This window comes from Akebia trifoliata, chromosome 6 (assembly GCF_017979445.1).
Source record: "Akebia trifoliata isolate Shusen 1 chromosome 6, ASM1797944v1, whole genome shotgun sequence".
Taxonomy (NCBI): Eukaryota; Viridiplantae; Streptophyta; class Magnoliopsida; order Ranunculales; family Lardizabalaceae; genus Akebia; species Akebia trifoliata.
In genome coordinates this window covers 929345-951687 of record NC_141380.1, presented here as the reverse complement: position 1 = coordinate 951687, position 22343 = coordinate 929345, and the positions used below count along the sequence as shown (strand labels likewise).

Here is a 22343-nt window from a genome sequence, read left to right as displayed (position 1 = left end):
TCGTTTGGATTGTTAAGTAAGGAGAGAAAATAAAAATAATGGAAAGAAAAATGGGTCAGTTTTTCCTCTCTTTTTAGAGAAGAAATGTTCATGACTAATAAGAGCACTAAAAATTACAACTCTACCCTTTTTTTTTTCCTCTCGAAACTCAAGTTTTTCTATTGTTAAACCAAACAAGATGGAAAAAAACTGGATTTCTTTTCTTTTTTTCTTTTAATGAGTTTCTTTTCTCTTCATTTCTCTCAATCCAAACAAAGCGTTAAGGAAGGTGCCACTTATCTAAGCTAGTAAAGACTTGAAGAGAGTTGATCCCCTGACCTAGGTTCAAATCCTATTGAATCCACCTTCACCTCCGTCAACCACTAACCCATTGCTTGCCTAGTAAAAAAGAGAAAAATATATACATCAAAGAAATTTTGGTAATTACCACACTAATGTCAGACAACTAGAGTTGAGCAACTCCGGCCTCATTTCTTGCGATGTACAATCGATTGTTATGATCATTGTATTGGCAATGTTTCTTCTCACTCCTAATCAACATATAATTCAATAGGGGTATATTGTTTAGTGGTCACAAAAAATGATCTATGACAAGTGATTTGAGATTTTTTATAACAACTTATTTTTTATCCAATCAATCTTTCAATGGTGGGAAGAATAAGATTTATCGAGAACTTGTGAGAACAACATATGTGACTATGACATTTTTACTTTTTTTGTGGCCAGCATCAGTTTGGCGGGCAAAAACATGAACCATAAGGCGCCGATGACAATCTCATTTGATGGTTAAGTTTATCATCTAAAGATCAAGATTGAATCCAGTCCACAATTTCTTCCTTCCATGATCCTTAAAAGGATTTTCTTCTTGTTTCTTTTTCATTTTGGCACGTTTTTTGCATGAATATCAGAAATTTTCATAACTAGCAAGATATATAAGTCTCATTTGTAGAATTGGGAGAGACCACTGTACCCTTAATTTTTTCTGTAAAAGCAACTTCAAACATTTAACTACCACCAAATGCAAGGGTGTTCTTGCCCTCGCACTTGCAATTATAAATGGCGCAGAAGCTCCTGAGAAATCCTAAAAAATATAGCAGTTATAACCACTTAAACAGCTAACAATTTTTGGGACTATTAACCACTTAGTTTTGTGTATTTTAACTAAAAATAATTACTACAAAGATGACTTAGATGAATACAATTCTAACCTTTTTAACACCCTTAAAATTTAGAAAGATACATTCAAGTCCTTCAAATATCATCTTAGCTTTAAGACCTTGGTTTAAATTTTAAAACTCGTGCAAGACCGAGTCAGCAAGTCGGGATTGATTCAAATGCCATCGAAGAATTTTACCACTATGACTTGATCACCCTGTTATGTGAAAAAAAAAACAAATGAAATAGCAAAGATAACACAATCACACAAAACACAAGGATTTACGTGATTTAGCAACATGCCTACTTCCACGGAACAGAACAAGAACAATGTCTAGTTTCTCATAAGTTTTACAATCTTAGAGATCTCTATTTATAAAATTGAGAGTTATCCAAACATATAAAACTTTTCAAAACATAAACCCTAAGAAATAGAAAACCCTTGAGAAAATATTAGACGATTGCCCTTTTCATACCCCTTAAAAAATGATTTGAGATTTGTTGTTTCGAGAATTATGTGTTAAGCTGATAAACCAATGGCATGATGCCATGTGTGTTAAATGAGAAAAAGTGATTAGTCACTTAGAGAAAATTTGCGATCAATTTGAGTGCTTTATTTTTAGTAACTTTTCAATACACATGACGTCGTGCCATTGGTCTTAGCATATAACTTTCAAAACAGTAAATCTTTGTTCTTAAAATATTCGGTTAGGGGCGTTGCCCCTTGCACCCCCGCAACTCTGTGTAGCGCAACAAGAGTACAAGACATTTATATAACTGACTCGTACAAAATCCAAGTCGTGGGATTGTAGTTCTCACTCCATTCTTTTTTGGGATTGTCAAAATCAGATTATAAAAATTAATTTCTAGAATTCAAAAAATAATTTGGCTACATTGTGTGTGGTTGCTGTTTTCAGCTGAGTCTCTTTTGTTGATCTATTTTTATAGTTGTGATACTAAGTATATTGTATATGTAAATGCTAAAAACCCCACTTTAGTGCAAAACTCAAGATAGAACATATTCATAACTATATCTATATCTTGTTTTGATTTAAACCAAATTTATATTATCATGATGTGAGAGTATCTTGAACTAAGAGAGATAGACCCTAGAAGCTAAAAAAAAAGAGCAGAGGGGGGGGGGGGGGGGGGGGGGTTATCCTATTGAATAAATTATATAATTGAAATCAAATACGTTTCAACGGTTCTAGAATATTAATCAATTGCCTTCTTGGTCATCTACTCCAATCCATCACTCTAGTCATCGATAACGTCTAATAAGATTTTCTACAAATTAGTTCAACCCTCATTCTCCACAACATCAACCATTGTACACAACATCAATATATTGCATCCCTAATTCGGTTATTGAACCTATTGAATAAATTATATAATCGAAATCAAATACGTTTCATCGGTTCTAGAATATTAATCAATTGCCTTCTTGATCATCTACTCCAATCCATCACTCTAGTCATCAATAACGTCTAGTAAGATTTTCTACGAATTAGTTCAACCCTCATTCTCCACAGCATCAACCATTGTACACAACATCAATATATTGCATCCCTAATTCGGTTATTGAAATGATCAAATATATTACTTAATGAATTCTAATTGATAGAAGGGAATTAATCCTATTTAGATCGTGTTTGGAAATATTGTACATTGATTGTAGTTGCTAAGCAATAACAATTGAAAACTTCGACAACCTCGTATTGATGAGGTCTCATAAAGTCATTTTTTGGACCGTAATTACACAATGATTATTGACACCTAATTGTTATTTGTCCCAAATAAATATTAATTATATTAATTTGTCAAATTATTTAAATTAATAGATTTTCTTATTATTTGCAGGTAAAAATGACAAAATTTGAAAGTAAATATTTTTGTAACAATTTTTGTTACAATGTTCAAGACAAATGGGAGCATCCATCCAAAAATCATAGCCAATTGCTGCCACGTCACCGCATCGCGGTAGGTTCCTACCGCGCCACAGTAATCTCGAGGAACTATGTCTCGAGATTCAAGTTGAACATTCCAGACGCTTTAATCGTTGTAACTAAATACCCTTCTCGAATCAACTCAATCAAAAATTCGACCCAATAACCCGATTAAAAAATTTATAAATTGAAGGGTTGTCTCAAAGGAAGGGGTCCCTTCTTAGACCTTCTTTTTTCTAAATTCTCTGTATTTTTCTTATTTTTTCTTGAGAGAAAGAATTCTTGTAGAAGTGAAAACTCAAGATTGTTTTCTTTCATATTTCATCTTTAATTTCTTTTTATAACTCCATTGTAAGATCATCAAGTTGAGAATCAAATTGCTACATAGACTTATCTCATCCTTTTCTCTATCATATTTTCTTTATTTTATTATTGTTGCAATTTGTTCCTCACAATGATTGACTAGACTCTTCATAGAGAGGTCGATGATGTCGGAATCAGTCTATCTTATTCTTGTTTAAATAATTCTTTTATAACTATTTTAATTGTGCTTGTAAGAAGTTTATTAAGTTCGGACACCTACTATTGGATTCATCTATAGACTTAATTGTATTACCTTCCGATCCACGAATAATAGTTTGTTACGTGGATTGAGATCGAATTAGGACTGTTTAGACTACTAAGATGATTTGCGAATGTTGAATTGATCTCTCTAGCTTTTACCTTGCCTTACTCTATATCTTATTTCAATTTTATTTTACTTCTTAGTTGTAATTCTTTTAATCTGTTTTGCTTTCAATTCGAAAGAAAAGTTGATTTTATTACCAAAGTTTCTTTTATCGTTTGTTCAATTTTACATCTGCAATCATCCACTATAAGTCCGAACACATATCATAATCAAGATATTAAATCTTGAGGGGCTCAATGGAAATTTTGAATCCAATAAACGGTAAGAGTATGTAGATTGTGTGTTTGGTACCCAGTATGAACAATATTTCCTTTGGGCCACTTGCAAGGGTGCTCCCTCACTTACCTTGTGTGTGATGTGCGGGTGTTGCCCGTACCCATATGCCTTGGTTCTGGCCCTGGTTCATCCGGTCCCCTTAATCCGGACACCCAGTTATCAAAAAATAAAGTAAAATTGGGATATTAGACATTAATGGGCAAAAAACAAACACGTACTTAGACAACACAATAATTGATCTTATGATCATAAATTAGAGTTCTATTATTATATGATTGTACTACCAATTCTAACCCTATTATTTGTATCTGATTCTGATCATGCTAGGGGTAATTCCGAGAATTCATCACCTAATTATAATCCTACCAATTCTAACCGTATTACATGTATCTCCTGTCTGGGTTGCAATCTCATGATTCTAAGGATGCATAACTTTTCATGTCCCCCTTAGAGCCACAAGTGCCCCATTTTGTGGGTGTAGTTAGTAACATAGGTTTTCGAAGGAACACTATCCACTATTTGGGAATCCCTAGAAAACACTGCGTTTGAGATTACAATTTTCCTTATAAATAAGAGGGTCTCCAACTCTAATTCAGGGTTTGTCAGTAAAACTTCTTCTTCTTCTTCTTCTTCTCCTCTTCTGGTCATGGCGTGCGTGGCAAGGTGTGATGTGCAAGATGGAGAAGCAGGGCACGTGCATTACTATCTAACCCCCACACGTGTCCTAACTACTGAGGTTAGTTAGTTGGAAAGGTTGGTTAAATAGTTAGTTGAGTTCTTCATGTGCCTGTCTACTCCATCTTGCGCTCCCTACCTTATACATATATCGGAACAGTTACAACAACTCCAACCAAGTTAATTTCTGCTACACAAGGTGCATTTTCAAATCAGGTATTCTAGGAAACTTTTTCTTTCTCTTACCATCTCGTTCTCTTCAGTCCTTTGTTCATTATGGTTGGACCTAGAAAAGCCAGAAATAATTTATGTTTCTCTATTTTTGGTAAAATTTCCAAGAAATTAATTCCTTTTTAGTGATTTTTGGCAAAATCAACATTATAATTAGAGAATCCTTTTTTTTTATTAAAATTATTACCAAACCAGGTATGTGAATATTTTCTATTTATGTCAAGAAAGCTGTAACCGAATCGATTTGTACCGAAACGGTATAATCAATTATTCACTTCTATTGTTATTATTTTTATAGAATATATTTTCTATTGTATTTAATAAATTACGATTTTCAAAGTTATTTAAGTAGCCTGAACTGTAGGACGGCCGTTATAACAGCTCTGACATGATATGACGGTAGTAACTGTAATTAACGCCATCCCAATCTTACCAATACCTTGAGCTACTTCACATGAACTTTGGACAAATTACAAAGGGAAGGAAAGGGTATGTTGAACACCATAATGTTATTAATCATTTTCAGCAAACATTGTATACTTTCCACCTCATATATGCAAAATAGGATGAAAATTATTTTTCTAAACGATGGAATGGAGGTGATCCACCTTTAAAATTCAGACTTCAGAAACATTATTTTTATTTGTTTCGTATCAAATTTTAGACTTCAAAATCAAAATTCAAAAGTTTTGAACCAGCAATGGAGGGATGCTAGATAAAACTTCTAAAGTCTGATTTCTACTTACCAGACTTTAGAAGTGTTACCAAATATAACCTTAGTTATACTCGCTCGAGGAGCATTCGCCTCTAATCAATAGTTAATTTTAGTGCAAAAAAATGTGGATCGATCGATGTACTTCTTGATCTTTGAGAAGATTTTGCATTGCTTCATCTTATCAGACTTTTTTACTTAGTTGAGAAAGAAGTTAATTTTTTTTATGCTTATTACAGTTTTTCTTCTTTAGGCTATGCACTAGATTGAATAAAAAAGAAGGCTTTGCTTTCTTTCAGAAGGACTTGTAGTGCTTGATCTTTAATGAAGGCTTTGTATGTCCTCTCTCTATCAGCAAATGCTTGATAGAGTGAGATAGAACTTTGCTTTCTTTGAAGAATGGCTTACAATACTGATTCTTCTTTGAAAGTTTTACGTAACTTCTCTTCTATCTAGACTTTGCACTTAATCGATTGAAAATAATGCTTTGCTCCTTGAAAAAGGGTGTATGTGCTTAATTCTCTATGGAGGCTTAGTGTGATTTTTCTATATCTTTAGATTACGTGCTTGATCAACTAAGAAAAATGTTTTTGTTGATAGAGAAAAGATTCCATCCTTAGTCTTCTCTGTAAATTTGGAGTCTAAGTATTGTTAGAAAGGATAATGCTTCTTCTTTAGATAATGTTGGACCCCCTCTAAAGGCTTTGGGTATTTATTTATAATCTTGGAGTTGTGATACTTTTTCAATTATGCCATTTTCTTGGTGAGCTTTGCTAAATGGTTATGAAATGATTCGGTTTGGATTCCCTATGATCAAACTATTGAAAATAGTATATAGGAATTGGGAGAAATTTGATGAAGGAAACTGTTGAAGATTACTTTAGACTTCAAGGCTCGATTGAAAAATCAATCTCTTTTAGAGAAATATTCTCCCATTCCGATTTGAATTATAAGTATACAACGGATCTAAAAAAGATTTGCCTTCAAGATACAATGAAGCCTACACTCAAAAATGTTGAATTGGATTATGTACAATCTAATTTCAACCTAGAACACTCCAGAAAAGAAAGATTTGATGATGTCAAGTTCTTAAAAAACATAGGGATCTTTATGCAAATATGGTGTCTACAGCTATGAACATGGGATTGCTACTCTTTTTACCTATCCATTTTATTAATTTCTAAGATGCAAAAGATAAGATAACAAAGAAAAAAAATATTACAAGAAATAATCATTGTTATCGAAAAGATATTTCTCATTGCAAGCTTTTTCTGACAATTAATTAGGGTACAAAAAGATTTACCAGGACGAAATCGTTTGTTAGTTAATTATGTTGTACTTGGTTTAAGGTCAGGTTCCGCATCTAGCTTCCTAAAAGCCTGTCTTGGCTCTATTTAATGTTGGTGATCAATCGGCTTCCCCTTTTTAACAAAATTTAAAAGTTGAAGGTATGCCAAATCATGAACGGCTGAGATATATTATGATTTGTAGAGTCTGATGGTACTAGTCAGCAAGGAGTAATATTCCTCATTTCACAAATTTTCATTGGTTGAGCTCCCAAGGGTATTCCATAATTTCATAATTATTATGTAAACCCTAGTTATGTTCTATTGGGGGTATATGTTCCTCTTCATTCGATGAAAAAGTGTAATAGTTTAATCTTCATAGTGGAGTTGGTGTCATCCATGGATGTAAATCTCTGTGTTTTCTGTGTATGATTGCATTTTGTTCTTATTTTGTTCTTTATTGTTCTTGGATCGATTTCTTCACAAGACCTTTGTTTGAGCAAAGTGAGATGATTCTTAAACAAGGAGTTGTAGAACTCGACTCTTATTATTGGATGTCAAATCCATACCACATGGTGCACTAACTTACCAACATTTGTGGAAACCACTCCGAAGAATGGTGAATTTCCATAAAAATCCAGAGAAGTGAAAATTCGTACACGTAAGTACCAATGAAAATGAAAACTTTTGGCTGGAAATACCTCCATATTTCTTATCACGTAGATGAGATCCAAAGAAGAAGGAATGTCCAAATTGTTGGATTTTCATCCGAATACAAAAGTAGAAACAAGATCTAGAAATTCGAATATCAATCAAATCAAACACATATTTTATCATCATGAACTTAAATATGTTTACATACTTGGAGCTCCATCCCAATCTCTTTGTAGATTGAATAATGATTTCTCTAACTCCCCCCTCTGACATACTCCCTCATACTCTCTTAACATGGCATGTGCTAGAGTCAGATTTTTTCCTCAAATACACTTGCACATATTTATGAGGATGTGGAGTTGTGTATCCCAAGGAATATATATATATATATATATATATATATATATATATATATATGGGAAATGTTCACCACCCTTAGTTTTACCACACACTTAACAAACGTTTTTTGTCCTACATGGGTTAGAAGTTTTGGAATGAGCTGATTTTTGGTGAGAATGATCTCTATGATTAGAAGATCATCCTCCCCAAAAATCAGCCCATTCCGAAATGTTTAGCCCCATGTTTACACGTTGAAAAATCGTGGACCATCCATTTTTTGTAAATCAATTTTGATGGGGTTAGAAGTTTTGGAATGAGCTGATTTTTGGTGAGGATGATCTCCTCACCATAGAGATCATCCTCACCAAAAATCAGCTCATTCCGAAACTTCTGACCCATGTAAGACAAAACGCGTTTGTTAAAGTGTGTGGTAAAACTAAGGGTGGCGAACGGGACCCTATATATATATATATATATATATATATATATAGGGTCACGTTATTACGACCCCCTTTGCGACCCCCTTTGCGACACACCTTTTTGTCTTATATGGGAAAAAATATTTGGAATGGGCTGATTTTTTGTGAGGATGATCTCTATGGTGAGGGGATCATCCTGGCAAAAAATCATCCCATTCCAAAACTTCTAACCCCATCAAAATTGATTTACAAAAATTGGACGGTCTATAATTTTTCAACAAAAATCGGACGGTCTAGAAGTTTTGGAATGGGCTGATTTTTTGCCAGGATGATCCCCTCACCATAGAGATCATCCTCACAAAAAATCAGCCCATTCCAAACATTTTTTCCCATATAAGACAAAAAGGTGTGTCGCAAAGGGGGTCGCAAAGGGGGTCGTAATAACGCTGTTCATATATATATATATATATATATGGGAAATGTTCAGCACCCTAAGTTTTACCACACACTTTAACAAACGTTTTTTGTCCTACATGGGTTAGAAGTTTTGGAATGAGTTGATTTTTGGTGAGGATGATCTCTATGATTAGAAGATCATCCTCCCCAAAAATCAGCCCATTCCGAAATGTTTAGCCCCATGTTTACACGTTGAAAAATCGTGGACCGTCCATTTTTTGTAAATCAATTTTGATGGGGTTAGAAGTTTTGGAATGAGCTGATTTTTGGTGAGGATGATCTCCTCACCATAGAGATCATCCTCACCAAAAATCAGCTCATTCCGAAACTTCTAACCCATGTAAGACAAAACGCGTTTGTCAAAGTGTGTGGTAAAACTAAGGGTGGCGAACGGGACCCTATATATATATATATATATATAGGGTCCCTATCCGTGGCCAACAGTTTGGCAAACATTTTGGCAAACATTTTTTCAAAACATGGGTTAGAGGTCTTGGAATGGGCTGATTTTTGGTGAGGATGATCTCTACGGTGAGGAGATCATCCTCACCAAAAATCAGCTCATTCCAAAACTTCTAGCCCCATTTTACAAGTTGAAAAATCGTGAACCGTCCATTTTTTGTAAATCATTTTTGATGAGGTTAGAAGTTTTGGAATGAGCTGATTTTTGGTGAGGATGATCTCCTCACCGTAGAGATCATCCTCACCAAAAATCAGCCCATTCCAAGACCTCTAACCCATGTTTTGAAAAATGTGTTTGCCAAAATGTTTGCCAAACTGTTGGCCATGGATCGCTACCCATATATATATATATATATATATATGTGGTTCTAACACATGTCGTGTCAGGATAGTACATAGGAGTATCTCATAGGCATGCGTTAGAATCATAGATTTTTTTAATCAGATACACAACTGCACATATTTATGAGGATGTGCACTTGTAATATATATGGTTCTAACACATGACACGTTAGGAGAGTACAGAGGAGTATGTCAGAGGTTTTTCATGACTCTTGTAGGTTATAGTGATGGGAACTGAAATATTAACCTTGCATGAGAGGGGGACGACTTCCACTTTATATGGAATCTCGTTCTCCCAAGTCTCAAACCATCATAAAAGCTCTAGGAAAATAGGAAGTAAATATCACTCATTGCAAATAGGCTTACAATTGTACCCTTTATACCTTTTAAGCAACAACTCGAATCCATTTAGGAAACTTATTTGTGAAGGACCAAATGGATATTGTAGGCAAAGAAAAAGACTTCCATGGTTTTAAAATATCCAACACAAATTCCCTGCGTTGCATGGTAGTTGTATTGATCTCAAATTTCTTATTTTTCTTTTTTGAATGCTTTTTTATTGGTTAACAACAGGGGTATTGGTACTTGTCCGACTAGTGGGACTAGGTGAGCCAGGGCCTCGACCATGGCACATGAGTCCCAGCCCCAGGCACATGCACACCTGCACATCACACGCATCAGGTAAGTGAGAGTACACTCTTGCGGGTGGCCTCGAGGAGCTAATGCTCATATTGGATATCAAACACACACGTTACGGACTCTCATCGCTTATTGGATTTGAAAAAACCATTGAACCCATCCCTTGGGGTTTTTTTTTTTTTTTTTGAATATTTTGATGTGTATATTTCCCTTAACTAGTGGAACATTGGATGGGTGAAACAAAAATAAAATATTGCTAGGACTTACTTGGGAGGTCCCCCATGCTTTTATAGAATATAATTGGTACCACTATGCATGGAATCGATATAATTTTTGGTTTTCCCAAAAGAAGTTCATAGGGCTTCCATCGGGGGATTTAAGGGGGTATCTCGAACTTCAGTTCAGATAAACAAAGTTGTAATAATAGTGGACATGCCCCGAATCCAATTTGATAACCTGTCCAATGGGTTTTTGAATCAAACATGTCCCGATGCAATAAAATGCGAGAAGGATCGATCCTAATATTGGCTAGGAAACCCAATCCGAAAAGGCCAAGTTAAATTAGATCTAAAAGTAGCAGCAAAGCAAAGGAATGTTCATGTAATTGTGTCTCCACCATTTAATTTATAGAGTAATTATATTTGTCGATTGAAGAATGTTACAATTAGTGCCACAAGCAAAGCATGATCATTAAATCCAGGAAATATTGTTAGTCGAAACCTGCGCCTCCCAACCAGAATCTTCCCAAGCTTGTACAATAGGCTCGTCTGCATCAAGGTTCCAAAACCACCATTACTTTGCAATCTACATAAATCATTAAATTTTGACTTGCAAACTGACAAACAACTTAACAAGTTATTTATACATCTCGGTCAATGGCGACCACATTTGAGTTGCCCATGGAACCAAACATCAGGTACCTGATGTGCTACCAAACTAAATGCTCTGACTAGTGTTTCAGCACCACAGATACATTGCAATCCATAATGTTGGTCTGTGCTCATGTCTCCACTATTATAATTAGAGAAGAGTATGAATTGTAATCTCTTAAAACTATAAGTGTCACCGCATCTAACCTTTACATGTTAACATAATTAAATACTCTTTGTGGATGATGGGTCTTGAACCTAATGACCAGGCAATGAGTTGGCACCTATGTCAGAGACATGACAAATGAAGGAAAGGGCAATATGGCATAAGCACCGAAGCCTCCACTCGGCTCCAACACAATGAGCCATGCTCAAGAAGCGCCGAAGGCCTTGCTTCCTTGTTCTCTCTACAGAATGTCACCCAAAGCCCTTCTGACTAGGTCTTGACAAGCATAACACGTGGAATGATGTTTGTGGTGGAAGATCTAAAAGAATGAGTGTTTGGGACCATGGATAAGAAAAGGGGGAGGACAAATGGCAATAGTTGATTCCCTCTTGAGGGTCAGAGAGGGCCTCTAAATAGAGGAAGGTAACAATGAAGAGGGGGGCTTTTTGGATATTACCACTTCTCTCTCACCTGGCTCCATTCTTTCTATCTCTAACTTTACTTTTCTCTCACTAGGAGACTTTCTATCTTCCTCTCTCATGTATTGTAAATTTTGTAATAATATCAAGAATAGTGAACGGCTCTTCGGAGTCCAGGAATGTAGTCCGGATTTTGGACGAACCCCGTGATGTGAACAAATCTTGTGTATTATAATCTCTCCTCCTTAGTATTTACAAAATGTTATGATTAAGTCACCGAAGGCGGCATGAAACATTCAACTTTTAGCCGAGGTGTCACTCACCTAAGGCACCATATGCCAAGACCATACAAAGACAACTAGTTGCCGAAGTAATATCAGCACCGAACGGAAATAAAAACATGGTTTAAGCGGTGGTGGGACTACCCTAAGTGCCACTTAGCATGTGACATGCGCAAAGACCTTATCCTCTGTGTACATAACAAAAACTGGGCATCGACATTCTTTGAACTACGAATTTTTTAAAATTAGGGATAGAGAAATGTTATCGTTTTCCCCTTAATTTCATATTGAAAAATTCAAGTAATAATTCACATTAAAATGGAATTTGAAAAGATGGTTGGGACGACATTGACATAAGGAAATTAGCCATTGATATGAAGGAGAAGGTAATTTAATTTGGAGTATTACCTGGGCCACAATGGAATTGTCTTTGTAGATGGTGCATGATCTCTGAAAGGGACAACCTTTGATCTTAAAATCAGAGGGCGTGGAGTCTCCCCGATTCCCAACAACAACAGACACCGCTACCTCTTTTCTCCAATGTGATTTATTAATGCTCCTCTCCACTCTCAACATTAAGTCCTTCCACTCCTTACTATCCCCTCTAAAACCTTGCCACCCGCCCTGCTAAATTAAAAAAAGGAAAACATTCATTGCTAACCATCTGATCAAATATTAGATCACTGTGTACCAAAAATTAATCTGATATGTAAAATATCTTGATTCAATGATTATAAATCACCAATCAGATTAATTTTTGGTGTTTGGCTGACCAAACATTAATTTTCAATTGAACCCAAAGAATGCACACATTTTGGATACACAAATCCCACATTGATGGACCTATGCGCCAAATCCTTGATTGATGAAATAATCCAATTCCATTATTACCAAAAATGATCTAAACGTCCATCAGGATAATATTTGGTGAGTAGGTCCACCAAAGATTAGACCTGTGCAATATAATAAGATATAATGTGATACACCAAATCACTATCTTAAATTAGAAATAAATCAATTAAATTTGAACTCTACCACTAAATATCTAGAATGTCTAGCATATCAGTATAGCATTCAAATCCACTAACGTTGAAAATGTCGTAAGCAGCATAATATTGTAGTACAGATAGCACGATATCAAAGAAATCGATTTTGGGAAGAAAAATATTTATTTATTTTTATTGAGAAAGAGAGAGAGGTCTTACTTCGTTACGGTAGATGGAGATGAGGGGATTTCCTTTGGCATCAACGAGAACTCTTTTAGATGGAACGGATGACTTTGAAGACCGACCGTCTACTCTGAAGATGAGATTATCTGAGGCGTCGCTAAATATGATGTCGCCACGTGTAAGGCCCTTACGTTTTCTCGAGATGAACAGATCTATGGGTATATGGGAAACCACTGGATATACAAATGCAGAAGAATCCATAAAATCATTCGATTCTTCCGAATTCATTTGGGAATTTGGGAATTGGGAATTGGGAGGAAGAAGGAAGAATAAAGTGAATAAGGAAGAAAATCAATAAAGGCGAAATAAGAGAAGGGAGAATAATCTATCTTCCTAACGAGACCGAGAAAACGTGTATGACTGACACGTGTCAGTTATTTTTTTGGGGAAAATGTTGAAAAACTGCGTTTCACACTGCGCTTACGTCGATGTCTACACGGAACCATAGATGCTTTTCCTCGAGATATTTGTAAAAAGCATCTATGCTTCTGCGCCCAACTCCACGTCAGCGCAGTCAAGCAGGCACGATTCTTTTTGTCTTTTTAAAAATACTCTCCTGACTAACTCAATAAGGAAAAAAGAGTTACTAAGGCTAATCCACTGTCAAAAAAAAAAAAAAACCTTAATTATTTGTTAAGAATCTCGAGGTTTTTAGTTTACGGTGGAGGAGCCTTAATAAGGCCTCTTTTTTCCTTATTAAGTTAGTTAGGCTAGGCTAGGCCTACTATTATTTTAATGGTGAAAATGGCCAAATGGAAAAAAAGAGTATTAAATGACCAAACTGCCCATAAGCTTGGTCACCTTTGACGGATTATATGGTTTTGTAATTGTGTCCTGGCGACCAGTACTGTAATCTTGTGGTCAGCTAAGTACCTAAGGATTTTTTTTTTTTTTTCAATTTTTAATTAGAGCTTCTATTGGCACCCCAAATTTTACTTGTTACACACCAATTTATTAAATTATTAATTTCCCCATTAAAGATTTAAACGTGTTGAAAAAACATTACAGAAGTTCAACTCAAATTATAATCTCAACATTACACCACTCGTTCAAACAATTTCAATAGTTATTTAAGATCATGATTGGGTTTATATAAAATCCTAAACCTTAGAAAATAAAAATCTAACTAGAGAGAGATTCTTTTAGCACTCCAACTTTTACTTATTCTCAATTATTCATTTGTTTTCTTTATTTTTAATTAGAATATAAAAAGTGAAATTTGGAGTGTCAATAACAGTTTTCTTTTTATTTTAGACGTACCCCCAGTATACCCCCTTCAAGTTCTAGGGAATATTTGAGATACCCATGATTTGTTTTTACTATCACATAAAATATTTCACTCTCCTATTCAACTTAAATTTTTTTTTAAGTTGTTTTTTTTTTTTTTTTTCAAGGCTTTTGAGATTGAAGAAAAGAAATCCCTTAAAAAAAAAATTTCTGTAGTGATGACCAAATATAATACTAAAAGGTGGCTTGAGGTAAGAAAAATCCAACAAAAAATTATCATTATGAAATAATAAATAAAAATAATAATGGGTGATGGAGTATTTCTCCACCCTGTGATGATGAATATATGATATTTTTCAAAAAAAACAAAAACAAAAACAGTAATGGTTAATGTTGGATTTGATGGTATAAAATTACTAACACATCTTTTTTTTCAAATTGTCATTGTTTATAGAAGGGCATTTTTTTTCCATAGAGAGGATTTGAAAACATTGAATCTCTATGTATTTCCCTTCTTCTCTTGTAAGTTATTGAGTGTAGTTATCACATTCTTGTTACGTATTTGTGACAATAAGATTGAAGACGTAATAACTTGTTTGGGTTTTTACTAGAATTGGGTATAAAAATTTGGTGGGTTTTACCAAAATTGTTTGAGATGACAACATGGCAGTTAAGGACCACCATCCATAATCGAGCGTTGCCACATTCGACCATGCACTATGTGTTTGCCATTAATGCATACTCAAAGGAGGAGTTTCGTCTTAGGCCTGATAGATAATCTTATGAGTTGAGACCACTTCCCTTAGACTAGAATCCTTGAGAGGCATTTAAAATTTTATCAACCATAATCTTAACTTTTAAATTTAGGACTAAGGATCGAAGTATCGTAATTTAATAAAAGAGGAAAAAAAAATTAAGGTTTTGTCATTCTATAAGATGTAATATAGACATGGTACAATGACTCAACTTATTTGTCTTGGATGATTTTCTAGATTTACATTCTAGAAATCTTTTCAAATATTATTTGGCATAGAGAGACATGAGAGGTATAGGGTTAGTTATTACATGGACTTGAGAGTAATTTTGAAGACCCTCATTTTGGAGTTCCCAGAAATCGCACATTCTTATTGTGGGGGGATATTTCTGACGTAGATGTGTGTCATAATCATAAATGTTTATCATTGAAATCTCATTCATATCTCAATAAAAAATATATATGATTACAACACACATCCACGTCAAAAGTATATTCTACAATGTCCCCCACAATGTTAATTCAGCATTATCCGAAAATAATCTTAACGTAACATATGATGGGTGTTTACGTAAATTTAAAATCTTCTTCAATACAGGTGAACCAATGAAAATGTGGGGGTTCTGATAATGAACTCATCGATTGGAGTTAGGGTTGGTTGTAACCATGGTTTTTAAACTCGTCCAAGACCGAGACATATCACCCGAGTTAATTCGATATCAGAGCTGAATGAGACCAACTTACAAAGTCATTTTTTAAACAAGATTTACGAGTCACGGTTCAATTTATTAATTTGTCTCACAGGACGTCTCAAACATATCGAAAAACTCGTCTGAGACAACTCGATATCGAAGTTGAATGAGACGAGACGAAATACTGAGTTAAAAAACCATAATTGTAACTTGGAAATAAAATCACGTGGTGCAGGGAGAAGTGGTTTGGGGTGTGGTTATAGCAAAAACTTAATTTTGTCCACAAATATTCTATATTGGACTTTGGAGAGGGAAAGGGAAAGGGAGAGGGAGAGGGACAAAGAGGAACAGAGGAAGAAAGAGACAACAAAGCGAAAAGTCCGAAAACGAAGAAAACAAAAAAACGGATCGGCTGTTAATGGAGTAGAAATACCTTTTTATACGCAACTTTTTAGGGTTTTTTGTTTTTTTTCTTCCTCTCTTCTTCTTCTTCGTCGCTCTTCTCTTTTTCTCTCAACAAAAATCTCTTTTTTTTTTTTTTTTTAATATATAATTTTATTTGCTGTTATTCGAAGAGTATAGATAGAAAAAGAGATCAGAGATGTCTTCTTCAGCTACTGTTAGAGTCGAGAAGGCGACGAGCGACCTTCTGATTGGTCCTGATTGGACTATGAACATCGATATCTGCGATTCCATCAATTCTCATCACTGGTAACGAAACCCCCAACACAACTTGGAAAAAAAATTAAAATTTTGAAATTTTCTTTTTTTCCTCGAAATATTGAGGAAACTGAACCCAAAAGTTATGTACTTTATCAGTAACTGTTCAAGTTTAGAAAATTGAGATTTCTTGACCTCTGAAACACTTTGGTGTTTAATGAAACTGTTTGGAGTTCAAGGGTTTTAAAAAAAAAAGCATCTTTTTTGTATGTGTTTTGAGGTTTCAGCTAAAAGAAGGGTGTAATTAACATGCCCATGGAATTAGTGGTAATTAATTGAATTAAAAAAATAAATTAGCTCCCTTGTGATTTATCAGAAATTGAATTTTTGGAAGTTTATTTGGTTTGTTAAGGGTTGTGGTTGAATTTGATCAGGCAAGTTTATTGTATGTGTTTGGAGGTTTCAGCCATAAAAAGGGTGTACTTAACATGCCTGTAGAATTTGGGGTAGTTTATGAAATTAAAAATAATAATAATAATTTTAGTTCCTTTGTGATTTATCAGAAATTGAATTTTTCGGAAAAGTTTATTTTGGTTTGTTGAGGTTATGGTTGAATTTGATCAGGCAAGCAAAAGATGTTATGAAAGCTGTGAAGAAAAGGTTGCAGAATAAGAACCCAAATGTTCAACTTCTTTCTTTAACGGTATGTATAGTTGGAATAATAGGTAGATGAGATGGTTTGTTTTGGATTGTGTAATAGTTGGAAATTTTTGGTTAGAAATTGGACCTCATGCTTACAGCTCTAACCCCAAATTTTTTAGATAAGAATTGATCGTAAAACAAAGTTTGGGACAAGACTTCAACGATGTGGTAAAGAATAACAAGTGATAATACGATAGACTTGGGATCAAAACCATGCCAGTCTTGGACATATGTGAAATGTCTAGTTGATTAATTGAGAGTCGGAATTTCTTTTAAATGTGAATTTGGGTTCATGATTCTTGTTGGTTTCTGTTTTTGTAGCTTTTGGAGACAATGGTAAAGAATTGTGGTGACTATGTGCACTTCCAGATTGCAGAAAGAAATATTCTACCAGAGATGATCAAAATTGTGAGGAAAAAGGTATAAGAGGGTCACATCTAATGTATCCCATTCGATTTTGCTAACAGGGCCTTGGACTATTACAAATTTTGAACTTTGTAATTATGCTTGTTTTGTAATGTTCCATATCAGAAAATTTGGTTATATCCTTAATTCTTTTTTCTATGAATTATGACTTGTAAAAAGATTTTGATTGGTTTCTGCAGACAAATATGCATGTGAGGGATAAAATTTTGGTGTTGCTAGACTCTTGGCAAGAAGCATTTGGTGGGCCTGGAGGGAAACATCCACAATACTACTGGGCATACGAAGAATTAAGGGTAAGCATCTTTCTTTCTTTTTTCCTTTTTCTTTTTTAATGGAGGGCCTCCCAAAGTGTAAGCATCTTTTTTTTTTTTTTTTTTTGTATTGGATAACGGACGGTGTCCCAAAGGTAAGCATCTATGGATATGGTTCAATTTTTCTTACTTTTTTATGCTGCCTTGGCAAGTGCAACAATAGGGTTAGTTATCTGGAGTTACATTTTTGACAAGGGTAATCATTTCGTGGGTAAATTGGTGCTATTCGGTTTCTCCGAATCTGGAAAACATGTGGGAAATGTTGTGGTGTTTGGGCAGGAAACACTATGGGAAATACTATGTGGATAGTTTGGACTTTGGAAAAGTGCACGAAAATGCAATGGAAACACATTTGGATTTATCTTGGATTCTATGCAACTTGCGTATCTTTTATTCTTTTTTGTGTTTCTTTCCTTTAAAGCATTCCAAACTCTAGCAAGGTGTTGCTAAATGAGTAACGTTTGTGTTCTTTTATTTTGAGGCTGGACATGTTGGTTATATATTACGACGCTTATTTATTTCCACAAAAAGAAACAGTATCATTAGGTTTATTGATCAAATCTAAAATCATAGCATATTTATTGTGCGATTAGTTACTAAAGTTGTAGGTTAATGCTCGTTCTTATTAATCTAGACCATTCAATTAATTGGTTCATTTTAAAAATGTAAATAATGCAAACATTATTCCCTGCTTACCCAGCTTCTTTAGATTGACTTAGGTATTACATTTTTATCAGTTATGTAAATCATGGACCGAAAGTTTACGTTACACATCAGGCTATAAATTTTTGATGACTTGATTTTTCTCCCGAAGATTTGAAACAAAGTTCGTCATGGAGTTGCAGCTGTTCTTTGTAATAGTGTTTATGATCCTCTACAACATGCATATTCCATCATCCGCTAAGAAACTCAAATTAAAGTTTATTCATGCATACTAAAATATTTAAATAACAATTCCATGAAAAAGAACTATTTGATTCATGTGGAGTTGCAATAATTGCAGCGGTCTGGAGTAGAATTTCCCCAGCGGTCACGAGATGAAGCTCCAATATTTACACCGCCCGTTACAAATACAATGCTGAGACATTCTCAGGCAGGTTATGGAATGCCCAGCAGTACTTCCGTAAGGCTCGATGAAGTGATGGCATCTGAAATGGAAAATTTAAGGTGAGGCTTTGAATTTGGTTCTTGACCTCTATTTGTTATTATTGATTCGCATTTCTTTGATTTTTGTTGCTCATGTCCTGGTTTTTGGGTTTGGAATCTTGCCTTCTCCCACTCTTATCTTTTGGTTAATTGCAATTTTGTTTCCTTTGCAGTTTATCTAACTTGGAGTCCATGCGAAGTGTTATGGAGCTCTTAGCCGACATGCTGCAAGCTGTGAACCCAAATAATCGTGAGGTATATTCAGTCATTCTTGTTATGCTTTTCAACTGTAAACTTCGGTGAATCCATATGCTGTCTTATCGATGGTATACATTGCCTACTAGCTAGCTACACTAAACAAAACATGCAAACATGTGGCACCATTAAATTAGTCTGAAATATTGATTCAAACACGTGACTGAAGGTACCCGAACCGATTCCAATCCATCTAAATTACTTAAACCTGACCCAAGTTGGGTTTGGTTCGGTTTGGCCGCGCTTGATCTGGAAAGTTGTATATTTTCAGGTTGGGATGCCTGATCCGTCTACCAAGGCCCAACCTTACTTTTGATTCACAGTGTGGATTCCCCACCCAATCCCAACTCAACCCACCTAAACTTCAGGCTGGATTCTACTCGAGCTGCACTCTTAATCAGAACTGAACCCATTTGACTTGGGATTGAAACCCAACCTTCACCCATTTAAACTATCAAAGAAAAGTGTCTTGGGTCCATGAAAACTGTCTTAATGCTCTTAATATTAGCTTGCAAGATGCATTTAATTCAATAAATATGTTATGGTTTAATTTTGGATATTTGTCTTTCATCTATGTAGGCAGTTAAGGATGAAGTAATAGTCGATCTTGTGAGCAGGTGTCGCTCCAACCAGAAAAAACTTATGCAGATCCTAACCTCCGCTGGGTGAGTTTTCTTCAAGTGCTACCTTGTTCTTATAATCATAAATGAGTCAATACCATCTTCTATTGTGTTAATCCAGTTTACAAAGTTGCAAAGACTTTTGGTTGCCATGGCTTAAAGTTTTTGCACTTGTACGGGTGGGTTTGTGGTGGAGTGTAATTTATAATTAAGCATAGTCTTAACAGTTTTTGGCTTGAAATTCTGACTTTTTTTTTCCTTTTTCACTTGTGGCAGAGATGAGGAAGTCCTTGGTCAAGGTCTTTCATTGAATGACAGCTTACAGAGTTTGCTTGCAAAGCACGACGCCATAGCATCCGGTTCACCTCTTCCACCGGAAGTAAGAGACTCCAGCCCCAGACCAACTGTATCAAGTGACCCTGGCCTGAGATCAAATACTACCCCCACTGCTCCCGTAGCTGTTGTGACAAGTAGCCAGCTCGAAGGGGAGGAAGACGACGATGATGATTTTGCACAGTTAGCTCGCAGGTCACTCATGAATCAACTACTTACCTTATGTTATGGTCCTATCTATTCAAGAGTTAAAAGAGTAGTGTTTTATTAATGCAGGCGTACCAAAAATAGTTCGTTGTCCCCTGCAAGCACATCTATTGGAATCGGTGAAGATGCTGCCTCATTAAACACTAGTGGCGTCATGACTACAACAGCAGCCCCGACCTCCAGTCCAAGTAATGCATTGGCTCTACCAACCCCACCTACTCCGGTTAGGACTACCACAAAAGAGCAGGACATGATTGATCTTCTGAGCATCACCTTGTCGACAACACCAACCACTCCCCATACCCCTTATACACCTCCATCAACCTCTAATCAAACCATGCATCAGGTACCTGTTTCCCCAACCACACAAGGGTATCCATATGGGCCTCAGGTGTATCCTGGAAACCAAGGGCTGGTATCATACAACAGCTATGTTGTCCCATGGGCCCAAAGTCAACCTCGGCCACAACCTCAACCACAACCACAGTCACAGCCTCAGTTTCCCCAATACTCATCCTCGTACCCTCCCCCACCATGGGCTACAACCCTTGCCATGTCCAACCAGAGTCCCTCACCAACTTCAACACCTTACACATTTCTGACTCCTCGTGCCGATGCATCTGCTTCTTACATGCCCATGCCTGTGGCCAGACCTTTGCAGACCTATAACTCATTACCTGCACGAACTGGATCAGCCATGCAAGGAGAAGCGCAGGTAAGCTCCATCGCCCAGCGGCCGGATAGCCCTGCAACTAGACACAAGCCATTCATTCCCTCGTACAGATTATTTGAAGATCTGAATGTTCTTGGGAGTGCTGATGGAGGGCTTAAGACAACAAGCAGAACCTCCCCTGGCCTGTCGGGTATGTCTGGTGAAAGTATGGTGGGTGGAAGGAAGTGAAATTGTTCTGTGGTACTGTTTGTTTTCATTTTTTTCAGAGTACATACTACTCTTTTGTACTGCTATTTCTCTGAAAGCTCATGAAGACTGGGTCTGATATATGTGAAAGCCCTGTATATGTATGTATTCAAATGTATTTGAATTCACTTTACATATATACATTCATAATAGTACAACAGTGTAATCATCATCATCATCATCATTGTAAATGTCACTGATGATTGCAACAGCATAACTCATCTTCGAATTTATGATATTGGCATCTCTGTATGAATTCATGTGCCACCTCCAGGAAGCCAATAACTAGGTGAACTTAATGCATGTGCAGTGCTCCTTCATGGGTGTGTAGAGGATAACAAAGAATGTGATTTTATTGTGTATAATACCCTCTTTTTACGATTGGAGGCCATTTTCCTACAGTAGAGTTATTACTAAACATGTACTAGCTTACCATTGATGAAGGCTGCCAGATTGGTGCAATGCCAGCCGTAGTTGTGATGTCCAACTCATACTCGGCCCTAATTTTCATTTTAAGAACCAAAGAAAGCTTTCCAGACACAGTTTTCACAAGATCTAAACCGACTTTTGTAGTACCTGAAAGAGGAGCAATTTTTTACAGACGGTTTGCCTTCATTTGCTAGAGGAGTCTAATTAACGGAGAGCAAATGGTTTTTTTTTTTTTTAAATCATAGGGATGATACCAGCTTTATGTCGTAACCTATGCCATCCTTTATTCCAAGGACAAGCAGCTAAGAAGCACAAAGTCGAGAACCCTGAGACATCTCTTAAAAGGTCTTACAAGCTACCTTTTTTTTTTTTTTCCTAAAAACTAGAATAATTCATCCTCGAGCCAGTGGAGTTCAAT

The 22343-nt window shown here is 35.7% G+C and overlaps 2 protein-coding genes across 4 annotated transcripts; one reads left to right on the top strand and one right to left on the bottom strand.

Moving 5' to 3' along the window:
* Positions 1-10873: 10873 nt before the first annotated feature.
* Positions 10874-13553, bottom strand: LOC147399404 (LURP-one-like protein (DUF567)). Of its 2 annotated transcripts, none has more exons than XM_086444762.1 (3): positions 13221-13553; positions 12424-12642; positions 10874-11047 (listed from the first exon to the last, which is right to left on the bottom strand). In XM_086444762.1, the coding sequence occupies exons 1-3, from the start codon at positions 13470-13472 to the stop codon at positions 10916-10918; spliced, it is 603 nt and encodes a 200-aa protein (XP_086300888.1). In that variant the 5' UTR covers positions 13473-13553; the 3' UTR covers positions 10874-10915. The 2 variants fall into 2 exon arrangements, with proteins under 2 accessions (XP_086300888.1, XP_086300889.1); XM_086444763.1 differs by having other exon boundaries at positions 12424-12639; positions 13221-13552.
* Positions 13554-16243: 2690 nt separating this feature from the next.
* On the top strand, positions 16244-21671 carry LOC147399403 (TOM1-like protein 6). 2 transcript variants are annotated; one of them, XM_086444760.1, is made up of 9 exons: positions 16244-16628; positions 17202-17280; positions 17601-17699; positions 17885-17998; positions 19020-19183; positions 19336-19417; positions 19997-20082; positions 20314-20565; positions 20647-21671. In XM_086444760.1, exons 1-9 carry the CDS (start codon positions 16519-16521, stop codon positions 21476-21478), a joined length of 1818 nt encoding a protein of 605 aa, XP_086300886.1. In that variant the 5' UTR covers positions 16244-16518; the 3' UTR covers positions 21479-21671. The 2 variants fall into 2 exon arrangements, with proteins under 2 accessions (XP_086300886.1, XP_086300887.1); XM_086444761.1 differs by lacking the exon at positions 17202-17280.
* The last annotated feature ends 672 nt before the right edge of the window (positions 21672-22343 follow it).

Bases quoted from the DNA above. Each gene is read 5' to 3' on its own strand.
- LOC147399404 (XM_086444762.1), bottom strand. From the start codon at position 13,472: ATGAATTCGGAAGAATCGAATGATTTTATGGATTCTTCTGCATTTGTA. The intron at 12,643-13,220 runs GTAAGACCTCTC...TTTTTAATTTAG, and splicing joins TCTCCATCTACCGTAACGAA to CAGGGCGGGTGGCAAGGTTT. The intron at 11,048-12,423 runs GTAATACTCCAA...ACCTTGATGCAG, and splicing joins ACAATTCCATTGTGGCCCAG to ACGAGCCTATTGTACAAGCT.
- LOC147399403 (XM_086444760.1), top strand. From the start codon at position 16,519: ATGTCTTCTTCAGCTACTGTTAGAGTCGAGAAGGCGACGAGCGACCTT. The intron at 19,418-19,996 runs GTATATTCAGTC...TCATCTATGTAG, and splicing joins TGAACCCAAATAATCGTGAG to GCAGTTAAGGATGAAGTAAT. The intron at 20,083-20,313 runs GTGAGTTTTCTT...CACTTGTGGCAG, and splicing joins CAGATCCTAACCTCCGCTGG to AGATGAGGAAGTCCTTGGTC.